Here is a 26,719-nt window from a genome sequence, read left to right as displayed (position 1 = left end):
ACTAAAAATCAAAAGTACTTTAAACTCACAGGTGCCTGCCGTCATACCCAGAACCTTCCCCACCACGTGCCCACTGCCCTTGGCCATGTGGCCAACTTCGGAGCACTAACGGTTTCCACAGCTGATGTCACATCCGCTGTCACCTGGTACGCCACTTCCGATAGAACCAACTCCATTGACATCACTGCCGATGCTGCTGCCTCTGTTTCTGAGGCCAACACAGACATCGAGGATGCCGCTGCCACCAACATCCGAGATTTACCGGCCAGTGTCGCTCTGCCCACCGCCTTATGGACTCCATTTTCTCCCCCTTGGTCCAGTAACTCCCTACCTACACTGTGACCCCACCTAGCCATGCCAAGTCTTCACTATCCCCCCAGACCTCCCCCTTACTGAGGATGAACAGTTAATCCTCGATAAAGGACTCACCTTTGTCCCCCTCCACCCACTCATCATCGAATACAACTCTCGTTTAGACATTGAGCAATTTTTCCTCCACCTCCGCACTTATTTCTTTAACCATGAGCCTAACTGACCCCTTCTCCTGGGTCCATCACACCCCCTCCTCCTGGACGCCACCCCAAGGCTCCTACCCTCCTTGACCTCTTCATTTCTAATTGTTGTCAAGACACCAATCGCCTCAAACTCTTTATCCCTCTCACTTACTCCAACCTCTCCCTCACAGAACATGCAGCCCTCTGCTCTAATCCCAACCTCACAGTAAAACCAGCAGACAAGGGAGGCGCAGTTGGAACATGGCGCACTGACCTCTACATTGTCAAGGCCAGATGCCAACTGTCCAACACCACCTCTTATCGCCCCCTTCATGACCCCACCCCTGAGCACCAATCCATCATCTCCCAAACCATCCACAACCTCACCGCGTCAGGTGACCGCCCACCCACCACCTCTAACCTCATCATTCCCCAAACCCGCACCCCCCACTTCTATCTCCTTCCCAAAGCCCACAAACTTGACTGCCCTGGTTGACAGACTGTCTCTGTCTCTGTCCACTCCTGCCCCACCAAACTTATCTCCACCTATCTGGACTCCATTTTCTCCCCCTTGGTCCAGTGACTCCCTACCTATGCCCGTGACACCACCCTGCTCTCTACCTCCTCCAGAACTTCCAATTCCGCAGTCCCCAACACCTCATTTTTATGATGGACACCCGTCCCTATACACCTGCATTCCCCATGCACATGGCCTAAAGGCTCTCCACTTCTTCCTGTCCTGCAGACCTGACCAGCCCCCTTCCGCTGACACCCTCATCCACTTCTCCAAACGCGTCCTCGCCCTCAACAACTTCTCTTTCGATTTCCTCCCACTTCCTACAGACAAAGGGGGTGGCCATGGGAAACCACATGGGCCCAAGCTATGCCTGGCTCTTTGTAGGAGACATGGAACAATCCCTCTTCAAAATCTGCACTGGCCCTAGCCCCCATCTCTTCTTCTGTTTTGCCGCTGCCTTGTGTTCCCACAAGGAAATCGAACAGTTCATCCACTTCACTAACACCTTCCACTGCAACCTTAAGTTCACCTGGATCATTTCTGATACCTCTGTCTCCTTCCTGGACACCTCTGTCTCCAGCTCTGGTGTCCACTTGGAAACTGATATCCATTTTTAGCCTACCAACTCATACAACTACCTAAAATAGTCCTCCTGTCACCCACCTTCCTGCAAAAAGGCCATCCCCTATTCCCAATTCCTTCGCCTCCACTACATCTGCTCCCGAGATGAGGCATTCCACTCCTGAACATCCCGGAAGTACTTTTTGTTTTCGAGGACTACAGCTTCTCCTCCACAGTGATCGAAAATGCCCTCAACCATGTCTCCCACATTTCCCACAACTCATCTCTCCCATCCCCTATCCGCAATAATAACCAAAACAGAATCCCCCTCATCCTGATGTACCACCCTGCCAACCTCCAAATCCAACACATCATCCTCTGACATTTTTGCCATCTGCAATCTGACCCCACTAGCACAGACATTTTTCTCTCCCCACCCTTGTCTGCTTTCCAGAGGGACCACTCTCTCCGTGACTCCCTTGTCCGCTCCACACTCCCCTCTGGCCCCACCAACCCCGGCACTTTTCCCTGCAACTGAAGTAAGTGCTACATCTGCCCCTGTACCTCCTACCCACCTCACTCCCATCCCAGGCCCTAAGAACACCTTCCACATCAAACAGATGTTCACCTGCACGTCTGCTAATGTGATATACTGTATCCACTGTTCCCGTTGTGGTCTCCTCTATATCGGGGGAAACCAGAGGCTTGGGGACTGCTTTGCGGAACACCTACGCTCAGTTCACAACAAACAACTACACCTACCAGTCATGAACCATCTCAACTCATCCCTCCTCCTCCCCCCCCCCCCAACCTGTCTTCCCACCTATCCACTCCTCCAACCTCAAGCCCCACCCCCATCTCCTACCCACTAACCTCATCCCACCTCCTTGACCTGTCCAGCTTTCCTGGACTGACCTATCTCCTCCCTAACTCACCACCTACATTCAGCTTCACTGCCTCCTAACTCCTCCTGTTTCACCTGTCTGTCTCCTCTCCACCTATTTTCTGTTTTATCCATCTTCTATCTTCCTCCCACCTCCATTCATTTTCAGAGTCCCCTTCCCCTCCCCCCATTTCTGAAGAAGGGTCTCAAACCAAAACGTCAGCTTTCCTGTTCCTCTGATGCTGCTTGGCCTGCTGTGTTCATCGAGTTTCGCACTGTGTTATCTCAGATTCTCCAGCATCGGCAGCCCCTACTATCTCTCCCTAACACAGGAGGAGTTGATTTAGCTCATACCCATGTCAGCAGTTTGGTGAAACTATTCAATAAATTGCATGCTTTTGTTATCCTCATTATTTACTTCAGTTGTTCTTCTTGTTATTATAGTTGAAAGTTTTATGTCACTTTCAAACTTTGAAATCACACCCTGCATAACTAGACATGAGTCTTAATATATTCAAAATGAGCAGTTGTGCCTATGTCAACCCCAGGGAATATCGGTGAATACTTAGCTTCAGTTTGAAAAACAACAGCTCATGCGGTTTTACAGATTGTCTGTCTGTGTGCTTTCACTTTCCTTTAGCTTACACGTGTCCATTCTGTGGCAATTTATTAAACACCATTCTAAAGTCGGGCAGAAAGCAGAGAATGGGGATAAAGGGGTCTTTCTCAGGACGGCAGCTGGTGACAAATGGTGTTCCGCAAGCATCAGTGTTAAGACCACAACTTTTCACTTTGTGCATTAATCATCTAGATGAAGGAACTGTGGGCATTCTGGCTAAGTTTTCAGATGATACAAAGATAGGTGGAGGGACAGATAGTACTGAGGAAGTGGGGAGGGTGCAGAAGGATTTGGACAGGTTAGGAGAGTGGGCAAAGAATTGGCTGATGGAGTACAATGTGGGAAAGTATGAGATCATGCGCTTTGGTAAGAAGAATAAAAGCATGGACTGTTTTCTGAATTTTCTCCGCATTTAGAAGTCTGGAGTACGAAGAGACATGGGAGTTCTAGTCCAGGATCATTTCAAGGTAAACTTGCAGGTTGAATCAGTAGTCAGGAAGGCAGTTAGAATGTTGGCATTTATTTTGACAGGATTTGAATATAAAAGCAAGGATTACTACTGAGGCTTTATAAGGCTCTGGTCAGGCCACATTTGGAGTATTGTGTGCAGTTTTGGGCCCCATATCTCAGGAAGGATGTACTGGCCCTGGAGCGGGTTCAGAGGATGGTCGCAGAATGGAAAGCTGAACATGAGGCAAGTTTGAGGACTCGGACTATACTCGTTGGTGTTTAGAAGGATGAGGGGTGTATCTAATTGAAATTTACAGAATACTGAATAGACTGGACAGGGTGAATGTTGAGAAGATGCTTCCACAGGTCAAGGAGGCTGAGTCCAGAGTCCGAGAATGCAGCCTAGGAGTAAAGGGAACACCTTTTAGAATGGAGATAAGGAGAAACTTCTTCAGCCAGGGAGTGGTGAATCCATAGAATTCACTGACACAGAAGGCTGTTGAGGCCAGGTCATTGAGTACATTTAAGACTGAGATAGGTTCTTGGTTATCAAGGGGATCAAGGGTTACGGGGAGAAAGCTGGAGAATGGGGTTGAGAAGCTTATCAGCCATGATTGAATGGTGGAGCAGACTAGATGTGCCGAATGGCCTAATTTCTGCTCCTATGTCTTATGGTCTCACCATTCTAAAATCTGTTTACACATGACCACAATAGTATTGTTAACCCTGTCTGTTCAAAGAACTCAGCTGAGATAGTCAAACAATTTGCATTGATTTCTTCCAAGTTTTCAAGCTTCAACAGGTAGTGAAATGATTTTTTGGATCTTTCTGGTTCAGTTGAGCAGTTTAAACTTGTTTTTCTGAGCAGTCTACACAAACAAGTTATTCTGTTTTGTGAATGCGTTTTTACATGTCACTTCTTTCACTTCATAAGTTTCACATTGATTATAGAGGCAAAGAGCCATTTCTGACAAAGCAAGAGGCTGATCTTTCTAATATGTCTGAGCCACTTCTTTATGGCAATCCAGTCTTTAATCATTCACAGTGGGGTCATTCTAAAACAAACATGTCTACTACAGACTTCCCCAAGAATCTCCTCAAAGGCTTTTTAAAAATAAAAATGTGACATGCCCATCTCACGAAATTCTCTTCCACATGACTGCCAGAATTGAAGAAGCACCAGCAAAGGTTCAGACCATCTTGTGTATATCTTTCCATACACCCAGCATATTTAGTTAATAGCACAGTTTGCAGCTTATTGTTCATCTTGTTTATTTTGCCATCTTTTCATATCATACCTTGGGATGTTCAGGAATTTATATAACTGCAAGTTATCTTCATTTTGTTTCAGTATGCGTTCAGTCCTTTTCACATTTGCAGTTGCAGATAATCGACCAATTCTTTTTCCATCAGCCTCCATTTTTTTTTTGTTGTAAATTGGTACAAGGAAGATGTTGTTCAGAATTGAAGGGGAGAGGGTAGAGTTGAAAATATATAACATTTACAGTGCAGATCATAATTGTACCAGTTCTAAATCCAATCACATGTTCCTTAGTCACAATCCTACAAATCCTTGGTCACAATCCTACAAATGCATCTCCAGCTGTTGTTTTTACAAATCTAACCAGATTTCTGCCTCTACAACCCTTTCAGGCAGTGAATGCAAGCCCCTACAACTGTCTTAACTAGAAAACAAATTGTGCCATTGACAAAAACTGGACTGGCCATATAAATACTGTGACATCTATGTCAAGATAACCTACCTAATTGGCATTCCATCCACTATCTTAAATATTCATTACTCTGCCACTGACGTGAAGTGGCAGGAGTAACTCACTAAACCTCCTTTAATGACACCTTACAAATTGTCACCTCTACCCTTCGAAGTATAAGGGCAGCAGATGCTTGGGAACAAACTACTTGGAGGCTTTCTTCCAAGCCACACGTCATCCTGACTTGCAACTATATTGCCATTCCTCTGTGGGTGCTGTGTCAAAGCCCTGGAACTTCTTTCCAGTTACACAGAACAGGGGTTCAAAATAGTGACTCTCAAACACCTCCTTGAAAACAATTAGGGTTGGGTAGTAAATGCTGACTAGCCCAGCGATTCTTCTGTCCTATGGAAAATAGTCTTATGGGTTTTCTTTTGTTCATCAGAGTGCAGTGATGGTTTCATCTTCATTTAAACTTTGTATATAATTTGTATGAAAATCTTAAAATTCAGATCCCTTTTGCAGAATTTACATTTTACAAAAAAGCTGTTTGGGAGTCATGTCAGGGAAAATCAAAATTCCAAATTGCAGACGACAAAGGTGAAGTAGTTTGAACAGAAAAATAAATGTTGCCTGGGATTTCGTCTCTTTTTAAGTAGGTTCATTTGATGTATCGTGCTTTATGTAAAATGGCTTGTTCAAAGTCACCAATGTGCTCCAATTACAAAATGCACCGAATTCCATGGAACAAGTAAATAGGATTGTGAAACTTGCTGCCAAAGCACTGAAAATTCTGTAATTTCTCCTGGACTTTTAATTTGTTCAGTTACCACCAAGGATTTGTCCACTAATCACACCTTGAAAGTTATTATTTTAAAATGTTATCTCTGAAGGTCCTTTTTGTTAGATTTACAAACTAACTTTGAGCTAAAGAATTGTATTATCCTAATGATTTAAAGAAGCTGCATCTTGCATGGAACAAAATCAAATGCTTTATAAATATAAAATGCTTATTAATTTGATATATTTTATATTTATTAGTTCAGGTTTTTCCTTTGTGTCAAACAGGAGCTTTTGCTTTACTCAACAAAAACCTGAACAAATCATAAGTGCTTTGTAGATATTAAGCTGCTTTACAGTTTCCCAATTGTAACCCAGCAAATGTGTGAATATAGTCATCCTTGCCTATTGCCTGCCAGCACATTGCAAGCTCTGTTGCCAATGCTACCAGCTGCAAGTTCAATTATAATCCATCACCTCCCCTAATGCTCACTTTTTCCCTTTCTGCTCTGTGATGGACTCATTTATGTCTCACTTGTTATCTGCTATGCCTTTTAGCAGTTCTCCTCATTTCTTTGTCGATTCCTACCCTTTGTCAGCTGTTGAGGTATACTTTCCACCAATGTCCTGCACTTAATCTTACCGGTGATGTTAAGGAAGACGCATTAGTTTTTACTCATTGTTCATTTAAAATTCTGTCTTTCTCAAATGTGGTGTTTACTAGCAAGTGCTCTGAAATTTCAAGAGAACATTTTTATAAGTAGGGTTGCCTTTCAGAAGACTATTTGCTTGTGATTTTGCTTTTAAGTCATATTTACTACAAATTAGCTGTAAAAGAAAAGGTGTTTTGCTTTGAATTTTGCTTCTGCTCCATAAAGAAACTTGATTGTTTTAATTCAGTAGTTTTTCATTTTAATTGTGAGATTGTCAAGCTGCAGAACTGGTGAATTGCATAAGTTGTAGTATCTTGATGGAAATGCTGTTAGGACTGGAAAGTGTCCATTATGCAAGTTCTTACACACCTACCTCCTTAGTTTCACACCTTACACATAGCACAATAGTAAAAAGCATGCACCGACGGCTAGGTGGCATTTTGCCAATGCAGTCTTGTATTGTGAATGCAATTGATCTGAGTGATAACCTGCTTGTGGCCCCTTGGTTTGTTCGTTGGCAAGCAAATGCTGAATAGTTGAGGGTCAGTTTTTATGCAGAGGTACTTAAATTCTTTCGCAGGATGTGTAGCTAACTAGGTCAGCATTTATTACCCATTTCTAATTGCCCTTGAGAAGGTGGTAGTGAGTACTGTGAAGAATTATTTTTCTAGGCTTTAACTGAATGGAAGAAGAGTGATAAGAGTTACAAGCCGGGATGAGTGGCTTGGAGAGGAATCTGAAGATGGTGGTATAATCTACTGTTGCTCTTCTAGGCGGTAGTGGTTGGTTTAGAAGGTATGATGAGAGCCTTGGTCGCTTACTGCAGTACATCTTGTATGTGGTACATATTGCTTTTGAGTGAGAGGGAATGCATGTTGAAGATGGTGGATTGGGTAATAATTGGAAAAAGCTGCTTTATCTTGTTTTGTGTCAAGCATTTCTGAATGTTGTTGGAGATGAATTCGTCCAGGCGAGTAGGGACTGTTACTTCGCCCTGACTTTTGCTTTGTAAACACTTGGATTGGGTTTATGGGGTCAAGGGGTGAGTTACAAGTTGCAGAATTCTGAGCCTTTGAGCTGCTGTTGTAGCCGCAGCATTTATGTGGCTGGTCCAGTTCGGATTCCGGCCAGTGATACTCCCCAGAATGGATTTGGTAGTGAATAAGTGATGGTATCGCCATTGAATCTCAAGGGGACATGGTTAAAATCTCGCTTGTTGAAGAAGGTTACTGTTTAGCCCCTACGTTACTTGCCTCATATCCGCCCATGTCTGAATATTGTCCGAAGTCTCACTGCATGTGGATATGAACTGTTTCAATATCTGACTGGTAAATGATGGTAAACATTATGGGTGGCATAATGTTGGTGTGGTGTGTGGTATTGCCACTAAACTAGTAATCTGATGGCCTGGGGACCAGTGTTCAAACCCCACCATGGCATGTTTCAAGGCAGAAGAAGAAGCCTAATGATCATGAAACCAATTGTACATTATTGTAAAAGCCCATTTGGTTCACTGATGTATTTTAGGGAAGGAAATACGTTGTCCTCACCTGGTCTGGTCTACTTGTGAATCCAGATCCACAGCCATGTTTTTGACTCTTAGCCATCCTGAAATGGCCTATCAAGCTTAATTAGTATATTAAATGTCAAAAAGTCTCAAAAAAGACTGGACAGACCACTGGGCATCAATTTAGGCACTAGAAAGTATGATGGCAAATTAATTCCTGTAAAGTCCTCCTTCATGACATCCGGGGGGCAAATGCCAAAATTGAGAGTGCAGTCTTGAAGACTAGTCAAGCCACAGTCTGACATTCGTACTTGCTTACCCTACCAACTGTGTCCCAGACAACGCCGTCAGTATCCCTATGACAGCACAGTGTTTTGCAGTTGGGAGAGAGCTTTGCCCTCCTATAAAGTCAGATGGCATCAGTCAAACATGGATAAGGAAGCCTTCTGATGCTGTTGTTCCCCTCCCCGCTGAGCTTAATAAAACAGTACCTCTCCATGTTGAATGCCACTGGAAGGAAGTACCGAGTGTGGCAAGGGTACAGAATGTAGTCTGGATGGAAGACATCAGTGTCCATCACCAAGAGTGACTTGGCAGCCCCACCATTGACTGAATTGTTCAAGTCCTGTCAGACATAAGACTATAGCACGTAAAGACGAAACCACAAGAGGGGAAAAGCATACTTAAACTCATCTTCACCCAATTTGTCTTGGTAGAAGGGTGATTGCACAGCCGTTGTGGTGATGAAGCCCTGTGTTTGCATTGGAGATCCCTGCACTTTGTAATGTGGCTCTGCCACTGCTAAGGTGAGAAAGATTTTGAACCAAACTAGCACCTCAAGTGTAGACATCCATGAGATGCTGTGGACCATCAACAGCATTAGAATTGTACACTACAATCTGCATGGTCCAGCATATCCCCCATTCCATCATTACCATCAAATCAGAGGATCAACCCTGGTACATTATCAGGACCCCAGCACCAGATGTACCTAAAAATGAACTGTCAACCTGGTGAACCTGGCCTGCTTGTGTACCAAACACCATCAGTGGCAAGTCTTGGACAGGACAAAGTGATTCAACAAGCAGCAGATCCTATTTAAGGTGTGCAGTCCTGTCACACATTAATTGTGACAGCAGATCCACAAATATCTACCCTTTAGGATGGGAGAGCCCAGCAAAAGATCAGGCTGAAACATTTGCAGTATTCTTCATCCAGAGATGTTGATAGGATGTTCAATTTCAGCCTCCTCCAGAGATTCACTTTATCACATGCCAGTCTTCATTCAACTCAGTTCACTCCAAGTGATTTAAGAATCATCTGAAGATACTGGATATTGAAAAGGCTATGGATGCTGATAAAATCCTGGCAATGGTACTGAAGATTTTATGTCAGAACCTGCCACACCCAAGCCAATACAACTATAATATTGGCATATTAGTTCAGAATTTATTATGCCAGTTTCTATCTTTCACCATTACCTGGCCTATGTATACTCCTTTCTTTCTTCTTTTAACTTCATTGCTTTTATTTCTGAGGATAGGCTGTCTACCAAATCCATTACAAACCCATCAACTTCCACAGTTATGCCCACTGCACTTCTCTCATCCTGCTCCTTTGTAAGGTGTCCATTCTGTCCTCCCAGTTTCTCCATCTCTGCCACATCCATTCGAAGATGCTACTTTTCACTAGATTGCCTCCAATATGTCGACCTCCTTCCCCAACTGAGAATTCCCCCATTCTGGTTGACAGGGCCCTCAATCATGTTCGACTAGACTTGTGCATTTCTGTCGTCCATCCAAGAACAATGATAGGGCTTCACGTCTTGACCCTCTATCTGGCCAGCCTTCACGTTTGTAGTTTGATATTTCCACCACCTATAGCAAGATACCACCAATAAACACATCCTGTTCCTCTCCACTGTTGGCATTCTCTAGGGGCCATTCCCTCTGTGACTCTTCTATCACTCCTAACACGACCTCACTCCTTGAAAGCACCTTACCATATAATTGCAAAAAGTGTAACCCTTGCCCATTCACCTCCCATCTGCCCTTGCAAGGCCTGAAACACATCTTCCAGATGAGGCAACATTTTACTTGTACTTTCAATTTAGTCAACTGCTTTTGCTATTGATAGTGCGCTTGCCTTTTATACTTGTGAGACCAAATGCCAACTGTGACCATTTTGTGAAACATCTCTACTCTGTCCATTGGGATGATCTCAGCTTTCCAATTGCTTGCCATTTCAACAAATACCCTTGCTCCCATGCTAACATTTCTTCTGTTCAAGGCCTGTTACAGTGTTCTAACAAAGCTGAATGCAATCTGGAGGAACTCAAAATTGAGTTCAGAGTATGGTGTCTGTACTCCAATTTTGTTAAAACCACCTACCCTCCTTCAGCCTCATCTTGTTCACTTTGCTGTCAGCAGCCCTTGTCCTCGTTTTTGCATTTTTTTTTCCACAATCATTTTATAACTCTCATTCATTTGCTAGCATTATCATTTCCTTTTGTCTTTTGCTCTATTACACTCAGTCTGTTCCACCTTGCCCTCAATCCCATCCTGTTCAGTCCAATAAATATCAGATTTGTGCAGTGCCAACAAGTACTTTACCTTCAGTTTTCCAAGTTATCTCTAAAATGTTATTTTAGAATATTTAATTTTTCAGTGAATACTTGGATGTGAAATGTAACACACAAATTTGAAGTGAAAGAAATAGTTGAAAAATATTATGACTGAACTAAAGCATTTTCTAAACACCTTTGCTGATTATTATGGTACATACAGTCATATTATCTTGATTGTAATCTTCAGGGCTGAATCACCCAACATAGTGTACATTTGGAGATAACTCCAAAGGCTGTACTTTGTTGTTTGTCCCTTTACGTTAGCAAAAATATATTAAATAGTATTTACCATGTGAACAAATTGAAGAAAAGAAATATTTGTGATAGCATTTAGATACTGAAGTATATTAAGCCCAGTATGTCTGGAGATGGTAAAATAGGTATGGGAAATACCTATTTAACTTGTTTAAAAATGTGCTTTCAGAAAAAGTAATTGTGCTATTTAAGTTTTTGCGTGATAATATACAGATTATCCAGCTATCCAGAACAGTTTACTTTGTTCATTGCAACTTCTGTATACCATAAAATATACATGACAGGAGGAGGCAATTTAGAGAGAATAGTCTGAACAACTACATGTACTGAATAAGTAAATCTTCTGTTAAATTGTAATATTATGAGCACACTGTGTTTCAAGGTTTAAGTGGCCCGCAATAGAACTGAAGCTTATTCTGAAGTTTGCAATGGATCATCGTTTGGGCCTCACAAGAAGAGTTGGTGAGTTTGAAGGACACAGTTCGATGAAGGGAAGAGATGACTACTCTATTTTTAGGACTGTGGTAGTTTAGCTGTACTCCTGGCAAGGCAGTTGGATGGCACTGCTGTTGAAACAAATCCAGGAAGATGTTCAAGGAAATACCAGGTAGTGTTGGAGTCAGGACTCAGAATTATTTCTGGAGAGCTGAGAAAGTGGGAAGATTGCTGGCTGTGCATTCTGGGAATTTCTGAGCAGTTTGGAAGAAACCTGCGAATATTAATACTTCAATGCAGCTGACAGAGTGGAGGTTGAAAGCAACAGTAGCACAGGCAGTATTTACGTGTTTTTTTTCCATTCATATGTGGGATGTGGGCTGCCCTTCTACTTCTAGTTGGAAGTGGTCATGGGTTTGGAAAGTGGCATCGAAGGATCTTTGAATTTCTGCAGTACACACTGCTGCTACTGAGTGATGGTGGTGGAGGGAGGGAGTGCTTGTGGATGTCGTGCAATCTAGTGGGCTGCTTTGTCCTGGATGGTGTCAAGCTTCTTGAGTGTTGTTGGGGCCACACTTGTCCAGGCAATTGGGAAGTATTCCAGAACACTCCTGACATGTGCCTTGTGGATGGTGGACAGGCTTTGAGTCAGGTGGTGAGTTACTTGCCCAGTATTCCTAGCTTCTGATCTACTCTTGTAGCCACTGTTTATGTAGTGAGTCCAGTTGAGTTTCTAGTCCATGATAATGCCAGGACGTTGATAGCAGGGGATTCAGTGATGGGAACTCCATTGAATGTCTCTTATTGATGATGGTCATGGCCTGGCATTTGTGTTGCTTGCCACTTGTCAGCCCAAGCCTGGATATTGTGCAGATCTTGTTTCATTGAACATGGACTGCTTTATTATTTGCGGAGTCACAAATGTGCTGAACATAATGCAATCATCAGCGAACATCCCCACTTTTGACCTTATGATGGTCATTGATGCAGCTGAAGATGGTTAGGCCGAAGATGCTACCCTGCGGAACTGCTGCAGTGGTGGCCTGGAGCTGAGATGAATGACCTCCAACAATCACGACCATCTTCCTATATCAGGTACGACTCCAACCATCGGAGAGTTTGCCCCAGATACCCCTTGATTCCAGTTTTGCTCGGGCTGCTTGATGCCATACTCTGTCAAATGCGGCCTTGATGTCAAGGGTTGTTACTCTCTCCTCACTCTCGGGAATTCAGTTCTTTTGTTCATGTTTGAACCAAGGTTATAATGAGATCAGGAGCTGAGTGGCCCTGGCGGGACCCAAAGTGGCCATCGCTGAGCAGGTGCGGCTTGACAGTAGTGTCGTTGACACCTTCCATCGCTGAATTAAGATTGGAGCTTGGATGAGGAGAGGGTTTGTGAATTTTCTGAACAGGTTGAGTCTAGCTGGCAGTGAAGAACTTGTGTTACGCTGGAGAGTAAGTACTGGAGTGCAGTTTTTGGAGTCCTGGGAGCGTGGACCCAAGGCTTGAAAGTGATTTGACGAGAACAGAGGTGAGGCAGTCTGCACTGGAGTTACTTTTGAGAGGGAATTTCAAAGTCAATTCAGCAGAAGTGAAGAGTTGTAATTCCTTGTGCAACTTATTGAGATTTGATAACAAAGTGTCACAAATGTTTTGGGGGAGGGAGTTGCTTAGAAATTCATGGGCTCTGAGTTCATTTTAGTCACTGTATGATTTGCATCGTAGTTTGTTTGACCACTGTTACCTGTATTGCAGATTGTATTACTGTTCTATCTTGACAAATAAAACATTGTCTTTGGTCTAACACTCTGGAACTTTGTGGCTTTTTCCTCAGTAAGTCACCTGGTTCTCACATTTTGCTTTATTTTATAGATGAAGATTACTGGTCCCTCAGGCTTTAACATAATTTGGTGATCTTATCTGAGTTCAGAAGATAAAGTTGGTGATCAGGTCTAGGATCATAACATGATCCAGTTTTTTTTTCAAAGAGATCCAGTTTGTGTGCCTCAACCACTTGTTGCAATCTTGACACTCTGACCAGTCTGAATTAATCAATTTCTCTTTATTACCTGATTAGATTTATTTGTAGCTATTTATTATACTCCTGGTTCCTAAATTTAGATCTCCCACAACTGGCAACATTTTCTCCATATTTGCTCTGTCAAACCTATCAATATTTTAAAGATTTAAATTGAGCTAAATATTCCATCTTCTAAACAAATGCAAAATCAATTCAATCTTTGACAGCTGAAATCTTATCAATTGCGGTGCCATCCTTTTTTGCTGTTTTTCTGTCGTGTGTACACTGTATATATAGCATAGGTGCAATACCCTTAAGTGCATTCTGACCATATTCCTATTCAAATAGAGTAAATTTGCTACTTTTGAATTCTGCCCCTTAGAAATAATTCCCAATATTTTTAATTGCTTTGTTGACCTGTGAAGATGCTTTTAAAGATTTAATCATACGTAAATATCAAAATCTTTGCCCCTTTACACATTCAGTTCGTTCTCAGGTGTAGGTGAAATTCATATTTTCCCGTCAAAATGTGTTATCTCACTTGTTAAAAATTATTTATCATGGTTTTATATTACTGCTTGTATAATGTTGATTTCCTCCTCATTGTTCACTATGTAACCATTGATTTTACTACAGTTGATATTGAGTTACTTGTTTCCAATGCAAATCAGCAACATAGTGACCAGTAACCAAATGCTTCTTCAAAGAGCTGGTTTTGGTTTTAAGATACCTCTTCAGAGAGAAGAAGCAGAACTTGAAATTCCAGGTTGTGAGGGGCTAAGCATTCTCCACTCAAGGAAGGGGTAACTGCCTTATTCTTAACTTTATACTGGCTGCCATCAGCTGACTTGGCACACACTGGGAATACACACAGGGCCTTCATAGTCACTGTGGTTCAGCTGCTACTTGGCTAAATTTATTTGCAGGAAGTAGAGCTGATGAACATTTATTATCCAAAGTAGAGTGGCCAAGATTTAGTTCTGCATGCTGCAAGTGGAGGAGTGTGCTTCAGTAGTGACTGTCTCTTCTCCCCCGCCTGTTGTCTCCCCTCTGTCAAAGGTGAGAAATATTTCTGGATTAAGCCCCGTTTAGCCACTTAGTTGCCTGGTGAGCTTCTCGGCAAATTCATCATAGGCCACAGCTTCTGGGTCTTAGACATTGTGTCTGGCAGCCAAGTTTTTAGGGACTTAAACAGTGAGAAGGTAAGTCTCTTTTTTTTGTCTAGTCTTGCAGGATTGGAATTATTTGTGAAGGGGGTGGGGTGGACAGGAGAATCAGTAGAATTCCACCAGCCTTACCCCACATCTTTTCCCTAGATTGATGCAAATGGAGCTGCCAATTATCTCCCCATTCCCAAACAAGGATTTATGTTATTCAGAACCAGCCTATTATTTTTGCTGACAAGAAAGGCAGGTAGCCAGATGAGTGGCATCTGAGGCCCTTAATTTGTTGTTAATTGACCATTTAAGAGCCCTAAGGAGGAGAGGAGGTCACTTGGGCTATCTTCTCCAGAGCTTAATTGTGCAAGTGGCAAAAAAGGGGCAAGAATTTCTGGAGTCAACTTACCCAATTATTTGTCCGTCTGGACATCTCGAGGGAAGTGATAATTATGCCCATTTGTCTTAGACACTTTCAATATACCTGTTCAAACTTGCCATGATGCACCTGTGAAGGTCGTTGGACTTAAACATGGGTCTTCTGGCCCAGAGGTAGGGCCATTGCCAATGTGTCACAAGAGTCCTTTCCTTTATTGCCTTATTTTTTAAGTCTTCACCTGATTGTGTGCTTATAGCTGTTAGTCATATTTGGCTACATGACTACCATTTGCGATAATGTTTATTTTGTAGGACCAGGATTGATAGATCTGGATATATTCCTGGAGATTTAATCTCATGACATATCTTGCTACCATTACATCATCCAGTTGAAATAGTTTCTCCCTGCCTCCCCTTCTGTTCTGAATAGGCTTTTAATTCAGTATGAAATATTTGACAATATTTTCATTTTTTTCAACCCATTATTTATATAATTTGGTAATCAGCGCTTTTCTTTTTAGGTTTAAACACAGAAGGACTGTATCGTGTAAGTGGAAATAGGACTGATCAAGATAACATTCAAAGGCAGTTTGATCAAGGTAACATAGTACCACAGTTTCTAAATAACAAAATGAAGCCTTTTTCCTCACTGTATCATGCTATTGACATTTGTTTTGTAACTACGTACAGGGTTTTAAAAAAAAAATCAACAGGCTCGATTGTTTTGATGTTCAAATCAGGATCAGTCATGGGAAAGATATGGCTATGGAGAAGCCAAATTTATTTTCATTCAGATAAAAACATTTCCATTGTTCTGTCAATGTGGACCTTTAGCAGTTGTTTTTGGAGTATTGTGATGCATTGATTTTACGCCAGTTTTAACTTTTTATAAATAAAGTATTTCTCAATCAGGCTTATCAAAATATGACAGTCTCTCTGACTCCAGAGCGACAATCCGTTGAGAGTCAATAGTATGTAGTTTGTAATGTTGCTGTCTATGTCTGGTTCCACCTTGGGCTACAGTTTTGAGGAGTTTTTGTTTCTGTTATTTTGGCCCCATTCCATGTCCAACCCTTTCTCTTTTCTTTACCTCCTTGACCTGACACAACCTGTCAATCTTCTTTCTCACCTATCTTCCCCACCCTCCCCATTGACTAATCTCCCAAGCCCTTACCTGCATCCACCTTTCACCATCCCACCTACCTTCCCCAGCCCCACCCCACTTCAATTAATTTCTGAGCTCCATTCCCCTTCTGGCTCTGACGGAGGTTCCCAACTGAAACGTTGACTCTCCTGCTCCTCTGCTGCCTGACCTGTGTTCCTCCAGCACCACAGTCTATCGACTCTGACTTCCAGCATTGGCAGCTCTTGCTGTCTCCTAGAGTTTATGTATGGGTCTCTTCAAAATGCAGGTCTTGTGGGAAAATCAGGTTGGCAATGTATCCCAAGAAAAATAATTTGTGAATTGCCTGCAAGAATTTTTTTGGAGCAGCTTGCAATAAACCTACTAGGGGAGACGCATTTATGGATTTCCTGATGTGTGAGAAGATACACTTAATTAGGGAACTTAAGATGAAGAAACCCCTTGAGGGCTGTGACTGTAATATGAGAGAATTCACCCTGCAGTTTGAGGGGCAGAAGTTGTAGTCAGATGTAACGGTCTTACAGTCGAGTAAGTGTAAGTTCAAAGACTTGAGGGAGGAGCTGGCCAGGTTGGTTGGAAGGGGAACCCAGCAGGAAAGACAGTGGAGCAGCAGTGGCAGGAGATTTTGAAGGTAGCTTTGGAGGTGCAGCAGGAATTCTTCCTACGTAAGAAGAGGCAAACTAAAGGGTGGGTGATGCAGCCATGGCTGGCGAGGGAAATTGGGGACAGCAGGAAAGAAAATGTATACAATATGGTGATGTGCAGGTTCAGTGGGAAGCCTTTAAAAAGTAGCAGTGACGACTAAAAAAGCAATGAGGGGAGAAGATGAAATGTGAGGGTAAGCTAGCCAAAACTAATAAAAAAAAGCCAATCTACCATCCCCTGAGAAAAAGAACAGGAAATGACATCACCATCCCAAGGAAACCTAACCAGATAAATAGAAAGTGGGACATAACACCAGCGCTTCGTCGGAGGCTCACTGATGATGTTACCTAGAATGGTGACGAAACGTCTGAAAACTAACCTTCCAGCTCAGCGAGCAAACTCACATCCAGAACCTCAACCTGAGCTACAAATCTTCTCAAAACTCGCTAATAAAAAACAATAGCAAGCATTTTGTTTAGATTTACAAAAGTTAATGGAGAGGCAGGAGTGGACATTGAATGCTGGAAAAATGAAGCTCGAGAAGTCGTGATGGGGAGCAAAAAATTGGCGGGGGAACATAAATATGTACTTCGCATCAGTCTTCAGGATGAGAATATCAGTAGCATTCCAGAATGTTGAGAGATTCAGGAGGCAGAGGTGAATATAGTGGCCATAACCAAGGTAGTGGTAGGAAAGCTAAAAGTCTGAAGATGAATAAATTGCCCAGACAGTTAGACTACAGAAGGAGATGACTGAGGAGATTGTGGAGGCAGTGGTGATGATCTTTTAGAAGTCATTGGAGTCAGAGAGTTCCAAAAAACAGGAAGATGGCAAATGTACTACCCCTTTTTAAAGAGCGAGGGAGGCAGAAGGCATAAAATTATAGGATAGTTAGCCTGACCTAGGTCATTAGTAAGATTTTGAAGTCCATTTGCAGAGTACTTGGAAGTGCATGGTAAAATAGGGTTAGGTCAGAATGGCTTCATAAAGGGAAGGCCGTGCCTGACAAATCTGTTAGAATTCTTTGAGGGAGTAGCCAGTGAGTTAGACTAAGGAGAGCCAGTGGAAGTGATCTATTTGGATTCCCAGAAAGGCTTTGACAAGGTGCCCTGCCAAAGACTGCTAAGCAAGAGCCAGACCTGTTAAAAGCAAAGTACTGGCGTGGATAGAGGATTGGCAGCCTGGCAGAAGGCAGAGAGGGGAGATAAAGGGGTGTTTTTCAGGATAACAGTTGGCGACTGTTGCAGTTTCACAGGGGTCCGTGTTGGGACCATAACTACTCATGTTATATGTTAACAATCTGGATGAAGAAAGTGAGGCTGTTGTTGCTAAGTTTACAGATGACACTGAGACTGGTGGAGGGTAGTGTTCAGGAGGCAGGGAGGCTGTGGTAGAGTTTGGACAGGCTTGGAGAGTGGGCAAAGAAGTGGCAGATGGAATACAGTTTGGGGAAAGTGTGAGCGTGTGCACTTGTGTTGGAAAAATAGAGGAGGAGACGACTTTCTAATTGAGAAAGGCTTTGGAAATCTAAAACATAAAGGGACTTGGGAGCAGAATCCTAGTGCAGGATTCTCTTAATCTTAATATGCAGGTTCAGTTCGCCCTTTGGAAGGCAAAAGCAATGTTTGCATTCATTTCCAGAGGGCTAGAATACAAGAACAGAGATGCACTGCTGACGCTATGGTCAAACCAAAATCAAATATTGTGAAGGATTTTGGGCCCCCATATCTAGGGAAGGGTGTGCGTGCTGCCTATAGAGGGGCTCAAGAGATGATTGAGAAGAATGATCCTGAGAATGGAGAACATGTCATGAGAGGAATGATTGAAGACCCTGTCTGTATTTGATGAAGTTTCGAAAATGAAGGAAGGAGATCTGAGAACCTGAGTAGAGTGGAGATTGATAATATGGTTCCACAAGTAGGAGAAACATGACCTGAGGGCATAGCCTCAGGGTGAAAGGTGACGTTTGATGAGAATGAATTTCTTCTCACAGATGGTGGATTCTCTGTGCTACTCATTGCCGCAGAGGGCTATGCATAACAAGTCATTGAGTTTCTTTAAGACAGAGAAGGATAGGTTCCTGATTCGTAAGGGACTCAAGGCTTATGGGCTGAGGGCAGGAGAGATTGGAGCAGAGAAACATACCAGCCATGATCAATGATGGAGCAGACTCAGTGGACTGAATGGCCTAATTTCTCTGAGGTGTGCCTCCCTCTCCCCCATCCCTCCTCTGTGTTCTCCCATATCCTCACCCCCTCTCTTTTTTTTTTTCTTTCTTTCTCACGCTCCCTCTGGCGCTTTTTCTCTCTTTTGCTTCCTACTGTTCGAAACCCTGGTGAATTTAAATACTTCTGTGTGAAAACATATGGAAATTTCTTGTGCATTTTTTTCTTTAATGCTTTCATGTCTTTCCCCGAATTGGGTGCAGTATTCCAGTTGAGACTGAACCAGTGTTATGTATGTGTTTAAGGTGACCTGCCTGCTTTTGTACTTGATATGCTTATTAATAAACCGCAGGTTGCAGTATGACTTTTTAAAATTTTAACCTATTTTTCTAGTCAATCTGTTCAGAGACGTTATTACAGACCTCTGGAGCAAGTGGAACTTGAACCTGGGCCTCCTGGTCCAAAGTAGGACCACTGCAACTGTGCCACAAGAGGCTCTTCCCCTGTAGTATGTTTTATTAAATGTTCTCTGCACCCTTCCTCCCACTTAGTGATTTATGAAAACACATCCCAAGGCCTCTCTGCTTCTGCTCTCAGAATTATACCTTTTATGTTATATTGTAATCTGTTGTTCCTACCAAAATGAATCACTTCATACGACAGTAAAATTTTGTCTGCTACGTCTCTGCTCATTGTACCACACTATCTAGGACTTTCAAAGTTCTGTACTACACTGCACTGGTGGAAATATGTTTAAGCTTTGTGTAGCTCTGTTTTAAATCTTAAAAATAGATTTTTAAGTTGTGTCCCATACACCACTTTCGTATATATAATCAGGAAGAGCAAAGGTCCTCATACCAACCCTGTGTATTCCCCTATAGATCACTCCTCAGTCTGAAAAACATCCCTTAACCACCGCTTTATTTTTACTCTGACAATGTTATGTCATATTGCCACTGTTTCACGTATTTCATGAGTTATAGTTCTGTTGTGCAGCACTTTATCACCTGTTTTTTGCCAATCAGTGTACAATCACATCAATTGACTTGCTCTTTTCTACCTTCTTAGTTATCTCTTCAAAAATACCAGGTTAGTATAACAGTATTTATCTTTAGCAAACCCGTTGACCTGTGTTTGCCTAATTGGCCGTTAGTTTTGTCTCGCATTACTATTTCATGAAGGACCCTACCACTGAGGTTAAGCCAAGCTGAATTTATCTTTGCATCCTTTTTGAACAAGAATGTAACATTGGAAGTCTCCAATACTCTGGTGCCAGCCCGAGTCTCAAGAAGAGTGGAAAATTATGGTCCTTGCCTCTGCAATTTCTACACTAACTTCCTTCGGTATCTTTGGATGTGTCTCATCCAGCCCTGGTCCCTTATCACATCCCCTGGTCTCCTCATCAGTTATTATCAAATGTTCAGTGTCTGAATTGCTTCCTCTTCCATGATTACTTGCACAGCATCATCCTGCTTGATAAAGACGGATGCAAGATACTTGTTTAATACCTCACGACAGTGCTTCTTGTTTCAACAACTTCACAAATTAGTCACAACTTCAAGCTTGTCAGCAAGAGAGCTAGGGGTGATATGAGGAGAAACTTCTTCATTCTGAGAATTGTTAGGATTTGGAATGCACAGCCTGGAAGAGTGGAAGAGGCACATTCCATAGGATTCCATAGATTTTCAGATTGGTTGGCTCGCCGAGCTGGTATGTTGTTCTGCAGACATTTCGTTACTTGTTCACGTCCTCAGTGCAACCTCAAATGAAACAGCGGTGTGTTTTCCTGCCTGGTTTTTAAACTCTGGGGTCTGTTGCCATGGATAGGACCATGTCATCTACAAGATCCCCTGCAGAGCCTGCGAGAAACACTAGATTGGACAAACAGGAAGGAAACTAGCAACAAGAATACATGAACACCAACTGGCGACAAAAAGACATGACCAATACTCACTCATCTCAATCCACATGGATAAGGAGAACCATAACTTCGACTGGGACAAGACCTAGATCCTGGGACAGGCTAGACAGAGACAAGCATGAGAATTCCTGGAAGCATGGCATTCCATGAAGCAGGTTATTAATAAACACATTGAGCTCGACCCCATATACATTCCACTAAGGAGGAAACTTGGAAGTGAGGCATCGCAATGGACCCCAGAGTTTAAAAACCGGGTGCGAAAACACACCGTCACTTCATTTGAGGCTGCACTGAGGATGTTACCAAGCACGGTAACGAAACGTCTGCGGAACAACAAACTCGCTCAGCGAGCCAACCAACCTCAACACCCACAACTCGAGCTGCAGATCTACTCCAAAACCTAAGATTCCTGGATACTTTTTTGAAAGGGATGAAGTTAGAGGGCTACAGAGAGACATTTGAAGAGGGTAGCTTTTTTGGGAGCCAGTACAGACATGATGGGTGGAATGGCTACCTATACCGGAAAGATTTGTGATTCATTTTTTTAGCCTCTTCCTTACACTGCCCTTTTACTGATTGTGTAGTTTAGTTTAGCTGGTAGTCTTTTCTCATACTGTCTAGGCTTCTCTTGTTCACTTTTCACTCCTACTCTGAATCTTCAGCCAAGGTTTTTGTTATATTATCCACGTGGCATTGCCAGAAGCATACTTTGCTTGTCTTAATCACCTATCTCTTCCTTCATCCAGGGCACTCCTGGATTTGTTTTCTGTACATCTTTACCTCTGTGGGAATAAGCCATAACTTCTCTTCAAGGGCAGCCCATTGTTCAGTTATCTAAATAAATACCAACATTTGATCCTGTTTATCTGACCTATATTGATTCTTCTTCCAGTGAATTAATCTTACTCTGGATTGTTCCTTGTCCTTTTCTGTATCCAGGTGAAGCCTCACGATAGTAGGATTGCTGCTCTCTAAATGTTCCCTTACTGACACTTGGCCTGGCTCGTTCACAAGAATTAGGTATAGGTTGACATTAGCATGGAAAAATGCTACTATAGGAAGTTCTCCTGATCATACTTTAAGAATTCTTGCCTTTCTCTATCTCTGCACTACTTCGCTCCAAGTCTGTATTCATATAATAAAGATCCTGTGGTCTAAATGTTTCCACAGTGTTGGTATTTTATTATTCCCACTACTTGGTACTGTTCAGCCTACACTCTGACATAATGGCACCTTTTTTGTTACTTAGTTGTAGCCATGCAATTTCTGTCTTTGACTCCTTTGGGATAGCTTGTCTGTTTCATACTGCAATGTTATCATTAATCAGTACTGCCATCCCAATGCCTTTCCTATTTTTCATGTACATTTTCTATCCAGGAATAAAATATTTAATACTATCACATGCCCTTCTTTGTCCTAGGTCTCCATGGTTGCTACATCATCAGAGATGAGCAATGAATATTGATAAGTATTTCTGAAACTATGGTGTCTTCTTTTAAAACAGTTTTTGAGCCATGGGTTTGATGTGAATGGTTTTCTGTGCTCCACTAATGGGCGTCTGTTTGTTTTGTGACTCAGCAATATAAACAGTGAGGCTTTGATATTTGTTGGAATCTTTTGGAACTTTTAATTGGAAGAAAAACACTCTTAGTTTTGGAACAAAAACAAGTTGCTGGAAAAGCTCAACAGGTCTGGCAGCATCTGTGAAGAAAAAAATCAGAGTTAACATTTCAGGTCCAGTGACCCTTCCTCAAACTGTTTTCTTTAGCAGGATGGGGTAAAGAGTAAACATTTGGATAAAAGGTAGAGCCCAAAGAGAGAGAAGAGCAGGTGAACAGATGAAGGAGTTGATCATGATCTGGCTAGGAGGGTGAATAGCTATTAACAGGGACTGTTAATCACTAGCAATAGGTTGTGTATAATGGTAGGCTATGTGATAGCAAGGCCTGGTGTGTGGGTTAGGGTGCTAGGACATGGGAAAGTTGAGCCCTAAAATTATTGAACTCAATATTGAGCCCAGAGAGCTGCAGGGTCCCCACATGGAAAATGAGGTGGTGTTCCTCCAGCTTGTCTGAGGAAGGGTCATTGGACCTGAAATCTTAACTCTGATTTTGTCCTTCACAGATGCTGCCAGACCTGCTGAACTTTTCCAGGAACTTCTGTTTTTGAACCTGATTTTGAGCTTTTGCATCTGTAAGACTGCTCTTAGTTTTGGGCTGTCTTGTGAAGTCTCTGGAATAGGATAGCTGCACCTAACAGGTATTTCTGAAACGGATAGGATGTATTATGATGTGAGAATGGGAACTGCAGGTGCTGGAGAATCCAAGATAACAAAGTGTGAAGCTGGATGAACACAGAAGGCCAAGCAGCATCTCAGGAGCATAAAAGTTGACGTTTCGGGCCTAGACCCTTCATCTGAGAGGGGGATGGGGAGAGGTTCTGGAATAAATAGGGAGAGAGGGGGAGGCAGACCGAAGATGGAGAGAAAAGAAGATAGGTGGAGAGCAGCGTATAGGTGGGGAGGTAGGGAGGGGATAGGTCAGTCCAGGGAAGGCGAACAGGTCAAGGAGGTGGGATGAGGTAGTAAGTAGGAGGTGCGGCTTGAGGTGGGAGGAAGGGATGGGTGAGAGGAAGAACAGGTTAGGGAAGTGGAGACAGGCTGGGCTGGTTTTGGGATGCAGTGGGGTAAGCGGAGATTTTGAAGCTTGTGAAGTCCACATTGATACCATTGGGCTGCGGGGTTCCCAAGCGGAATATGTGTTGCTGTTCTTGCAACCTTCAGGTGGCATCATTGTGGCACTGCAGGAGGCCCATGATGGACATGTCGTCTGAGGAATGCAAGGGGGAGTTAAAATGGTTCGCGACTGGGAGGTGCAGTTATTTATTGCGAACTGAGCGGAGGTGTTCTGCAAAGCGGTCCCCAAGCCACCGCTTGGTTTCCCCAATATAGTGGAACCCGCACCGGGTACAATGGATACAGTATACCACATTGGCAGATGTGCAGATGAACATCTGCTTACCTTGGACTGAAGAGTTAATGTTGGTCCCAGACCAAAAGTTTTGGGATAAAATCATGAAGGGGTTACTTAAAGTTTAATACTTTGAAGCTCAAGTCATGACTGCATATGTATCAATAAATGTTCTAATTCTGTATATAGTGCTGAAATTAGTCAGAAATGTTGAAGATTGTGCAGTTATTTTCATTTACTTCACGTTTTGTTTGACGTTCATTGAAAGTTGTGCATCCATCCTACTGTAATGTATGCTTTTGTGTAAAATTAATGATGATACTGTTTAAGGGACCATCTAGTTCAACTCCCTTGTCTGCTAAGAGGAAGGCCACTAACTTAGAGATTAAGCTTAAGGTATTTAGTTGTCTTGAGCAAGGTAATCCCGTGTTTGTTACTGGGAAGTTCTTGAACTTGACTGAATCTACTGAGAATACGATTAGGAAATATTAAATTAAGATGAATATCAACAATCGCACCTGTGTCCATATCTGCAGTCCTGTTATGGTGAAATGAGAGCACTGATTGAGTATTTGAACTGATGATCAGAGCTGATGGTGAATTTCATTAATTATAGTTTTGAATGAGGGAAAGGTGGGAATCTTTTGAGTTGTCGCAATTTAAGAGGGTGAAGCAACTTCTTCAAATGGAACTTTTAAAACAACTTGAAGTTGAGGAGGGAGTAAATGCTGACTAGATGCATACCTTGCAACTTAAAGGTAATTGTTGATGAAAGAGTTTTTTATTTCCCTGAACGAATTTTCAGCAATGGCAAGGCAAAATGCAGAACATGGGGTCACAGTTTAAAAATAAGGGGGCACCCATTTAAAACTTTGTGCAACACCTGCTTTCTGTCCACAGGAATTGCCCGTGACCTTCCAGTTGCTTGCTATTTCACCTTGCTGCAATGCTGGCACTTCTGTCAGGCCTGGTACTATGTCCAACAAAGCTGAATACAAGCTGGAGAAACAACACCTCACTCTTCATTTAGGCACTTCATAGCCTTCAGGACTCAAAGTTGAGTTACCTCTGTCTTCAATTTTTCTTACAACCCTGACTTTTCCCTAGCCATATCTTGTTTGTTTCCTGTTACAGACATATGAATAAGGAGGAGGAGTAGTTCCCTTGATGCTGCTCAGCTATTCTATAAGATCATAGCTGATCTGATTTTGACATCAACTCTATATTCCTGCATATGATCTTTCATCCTGTTGGTAGTGAGGAATCTATCTACCTCTGCTTTAAAAAAAATTGAAGATTCTGTATTCACTACTTTTGAGGAAGGGAATCCCAAAGATTTACAACCCTCAAGGGGAAAAAAAATTACTGTATTTTAAATGGATGCCCCTTTGCTATTAAACTATATGACCCCTTTTTCTAAATTCTACCACAAGAGGAAACATCCTTCTAATATTCACCTGGTCAAGTTCCCTCAAGATTTGATATGTAGAAGTTAGCTTTCTGGAAATTTTCATAACAAGTGTGAACAAGATCTTCTGAAGTGTTGCGATGGAAACAAACCCTACACACTTTGTATATGAGAACACCCTGATAAGGGTCCCTATGAGCAAGGTGATCTTACTGCTTAAAGACAGGGAAAGGACTGGTTTAGAGTATGAGGAATGAATGGTTCTGAACATAATACAGTCATAAACAAACATTCCAACTTCTGAGCTTAAGATGGAGGAGAGGTTGTAGATAAAGCAGCTGAATCTGGTTGCTTCTTGGACACTACCCTGGTGAGCTCTTGCAGAGACTTCCTGGAACTTGGATCATTGATCTCCAATATTGAGGAGGCGGTATTGACTGTCTTGAAAATCATGAAGTTAGATAAATATCCCAAGATACTGAAGGACACAAGGGAGGACATTACTGGGGCCTTGACAGAGGTCTTTACATTCAGTTCAGCCAGTTCAGGTCACTGGTGAATAGCCAATGTTTTCCTTTTATTTAAGAAGGGCAACAAGGAAAATCCAGAAAATTATAGATTTGTAAATGTTATATAAGTGTCACGGAAATTATTGGAGAAGATTCTTAGAGATAAGATTTGCTTGTAACATGTAAATAACTGACTTATTGTGTTTTGTCAGCATGGCTTTATGCAGGGGAGGTTTTTCTCTCAAACTTGACAGAGGTTTTTTGAGGAAGTAATGAAGATGATTGTTGAAGGTAAAGCAGTGGATGTTTGTCTGCTTCGACTTTACTGAGTCATTTGACAAGGTCCCTCATGGTAAGCTGGTACAGAAGATTAAGTTCACATGAGATCTGTGGTGAGTTGGCAAGTTGGACACAAACTTGGCATGATTGTAGAAGACACAAAGTAGCTGCGGAGGGGTATTTTTCTGACTGGAGGTCTGTGACCAGCAGTACTCGGCAAGGATCAGTGCTGAGATCTCTGTTATTTGTAATTTATGTAAATAATTTGGATGAAAATGTAGGTGGTCTGTTTAATAAAATTGGCAGAGTTGTGAATAGAGACAGAATTTGTCAAATGATACGCCATGATATAGATTTTAGAAATTTGGGCTGCAAGTCCATAGGTCCCTGAAATTGGTAGTACAAATGGATAAGGCACATGCCTTCAGTAGTTAGGGAAATGAGTATAAAAGTTGGCAGATCATGTTGCAACTGTAGAAGACTTTAGGCCACATTTAGTGCTGATCTGGCTGCCATATCAGAGGAAGGATGTGAAGGCTTTGGAGAGGATGCAGAACAACTTCACAAAGATGTCTGGATTGTAGTGTATTACCTGTGAGGAGAAATTGGACAAACTTGGATTGTTTTCACTA

General features: G+C 42.3%; 1 protein-coding gene across 3 annotated transcripts in view; it reads left to right on the top strand.

The window, feature by feature from the left end:
• Window positions 1–26,719, top strand: part of arhgap5 (Rho GTPase activating protein 5) — an 82,327-nt gene that overhangs the window by 26,699 nt on the left and 28,909 nt on the right. For all 3 annotated transcript variants that reach the window (XM_048537223.1, XM_048537220.2, XM_048537221.1), the window contains exon 4: window positions 15,569–15,646. In XM_048537223.1, the coding sequence (XP_048393180.1) occupies window positions 15,569–15,646 (78 nt within the window). The remainder of the gene's footprint in view (window positions 1–15,568; window positions 15,647–26,719) is intronic.

The sequence above is a fragment of the Stegostoma tigrinum genome, chromosome 10, assembly GCF_030684315.1.
Source record: "Stegostoma tigrinum isolate sSteTig4 chromosome 10, sSteTig4.hap1, whole genome shotgun sequence".
Lineage (NCBI taxonomy): Eukaryota > Metazoa > Chordata > Chondrichthyes > Orectolobiformes > Stegostomatidae > Stegostoma > Stegostoma tigrinum.
The sequence above is the reverse complement of the archived record's forward strand: the minus strand, read 5'-3'. Positions and strand labels throughout refer to the sequence as shown.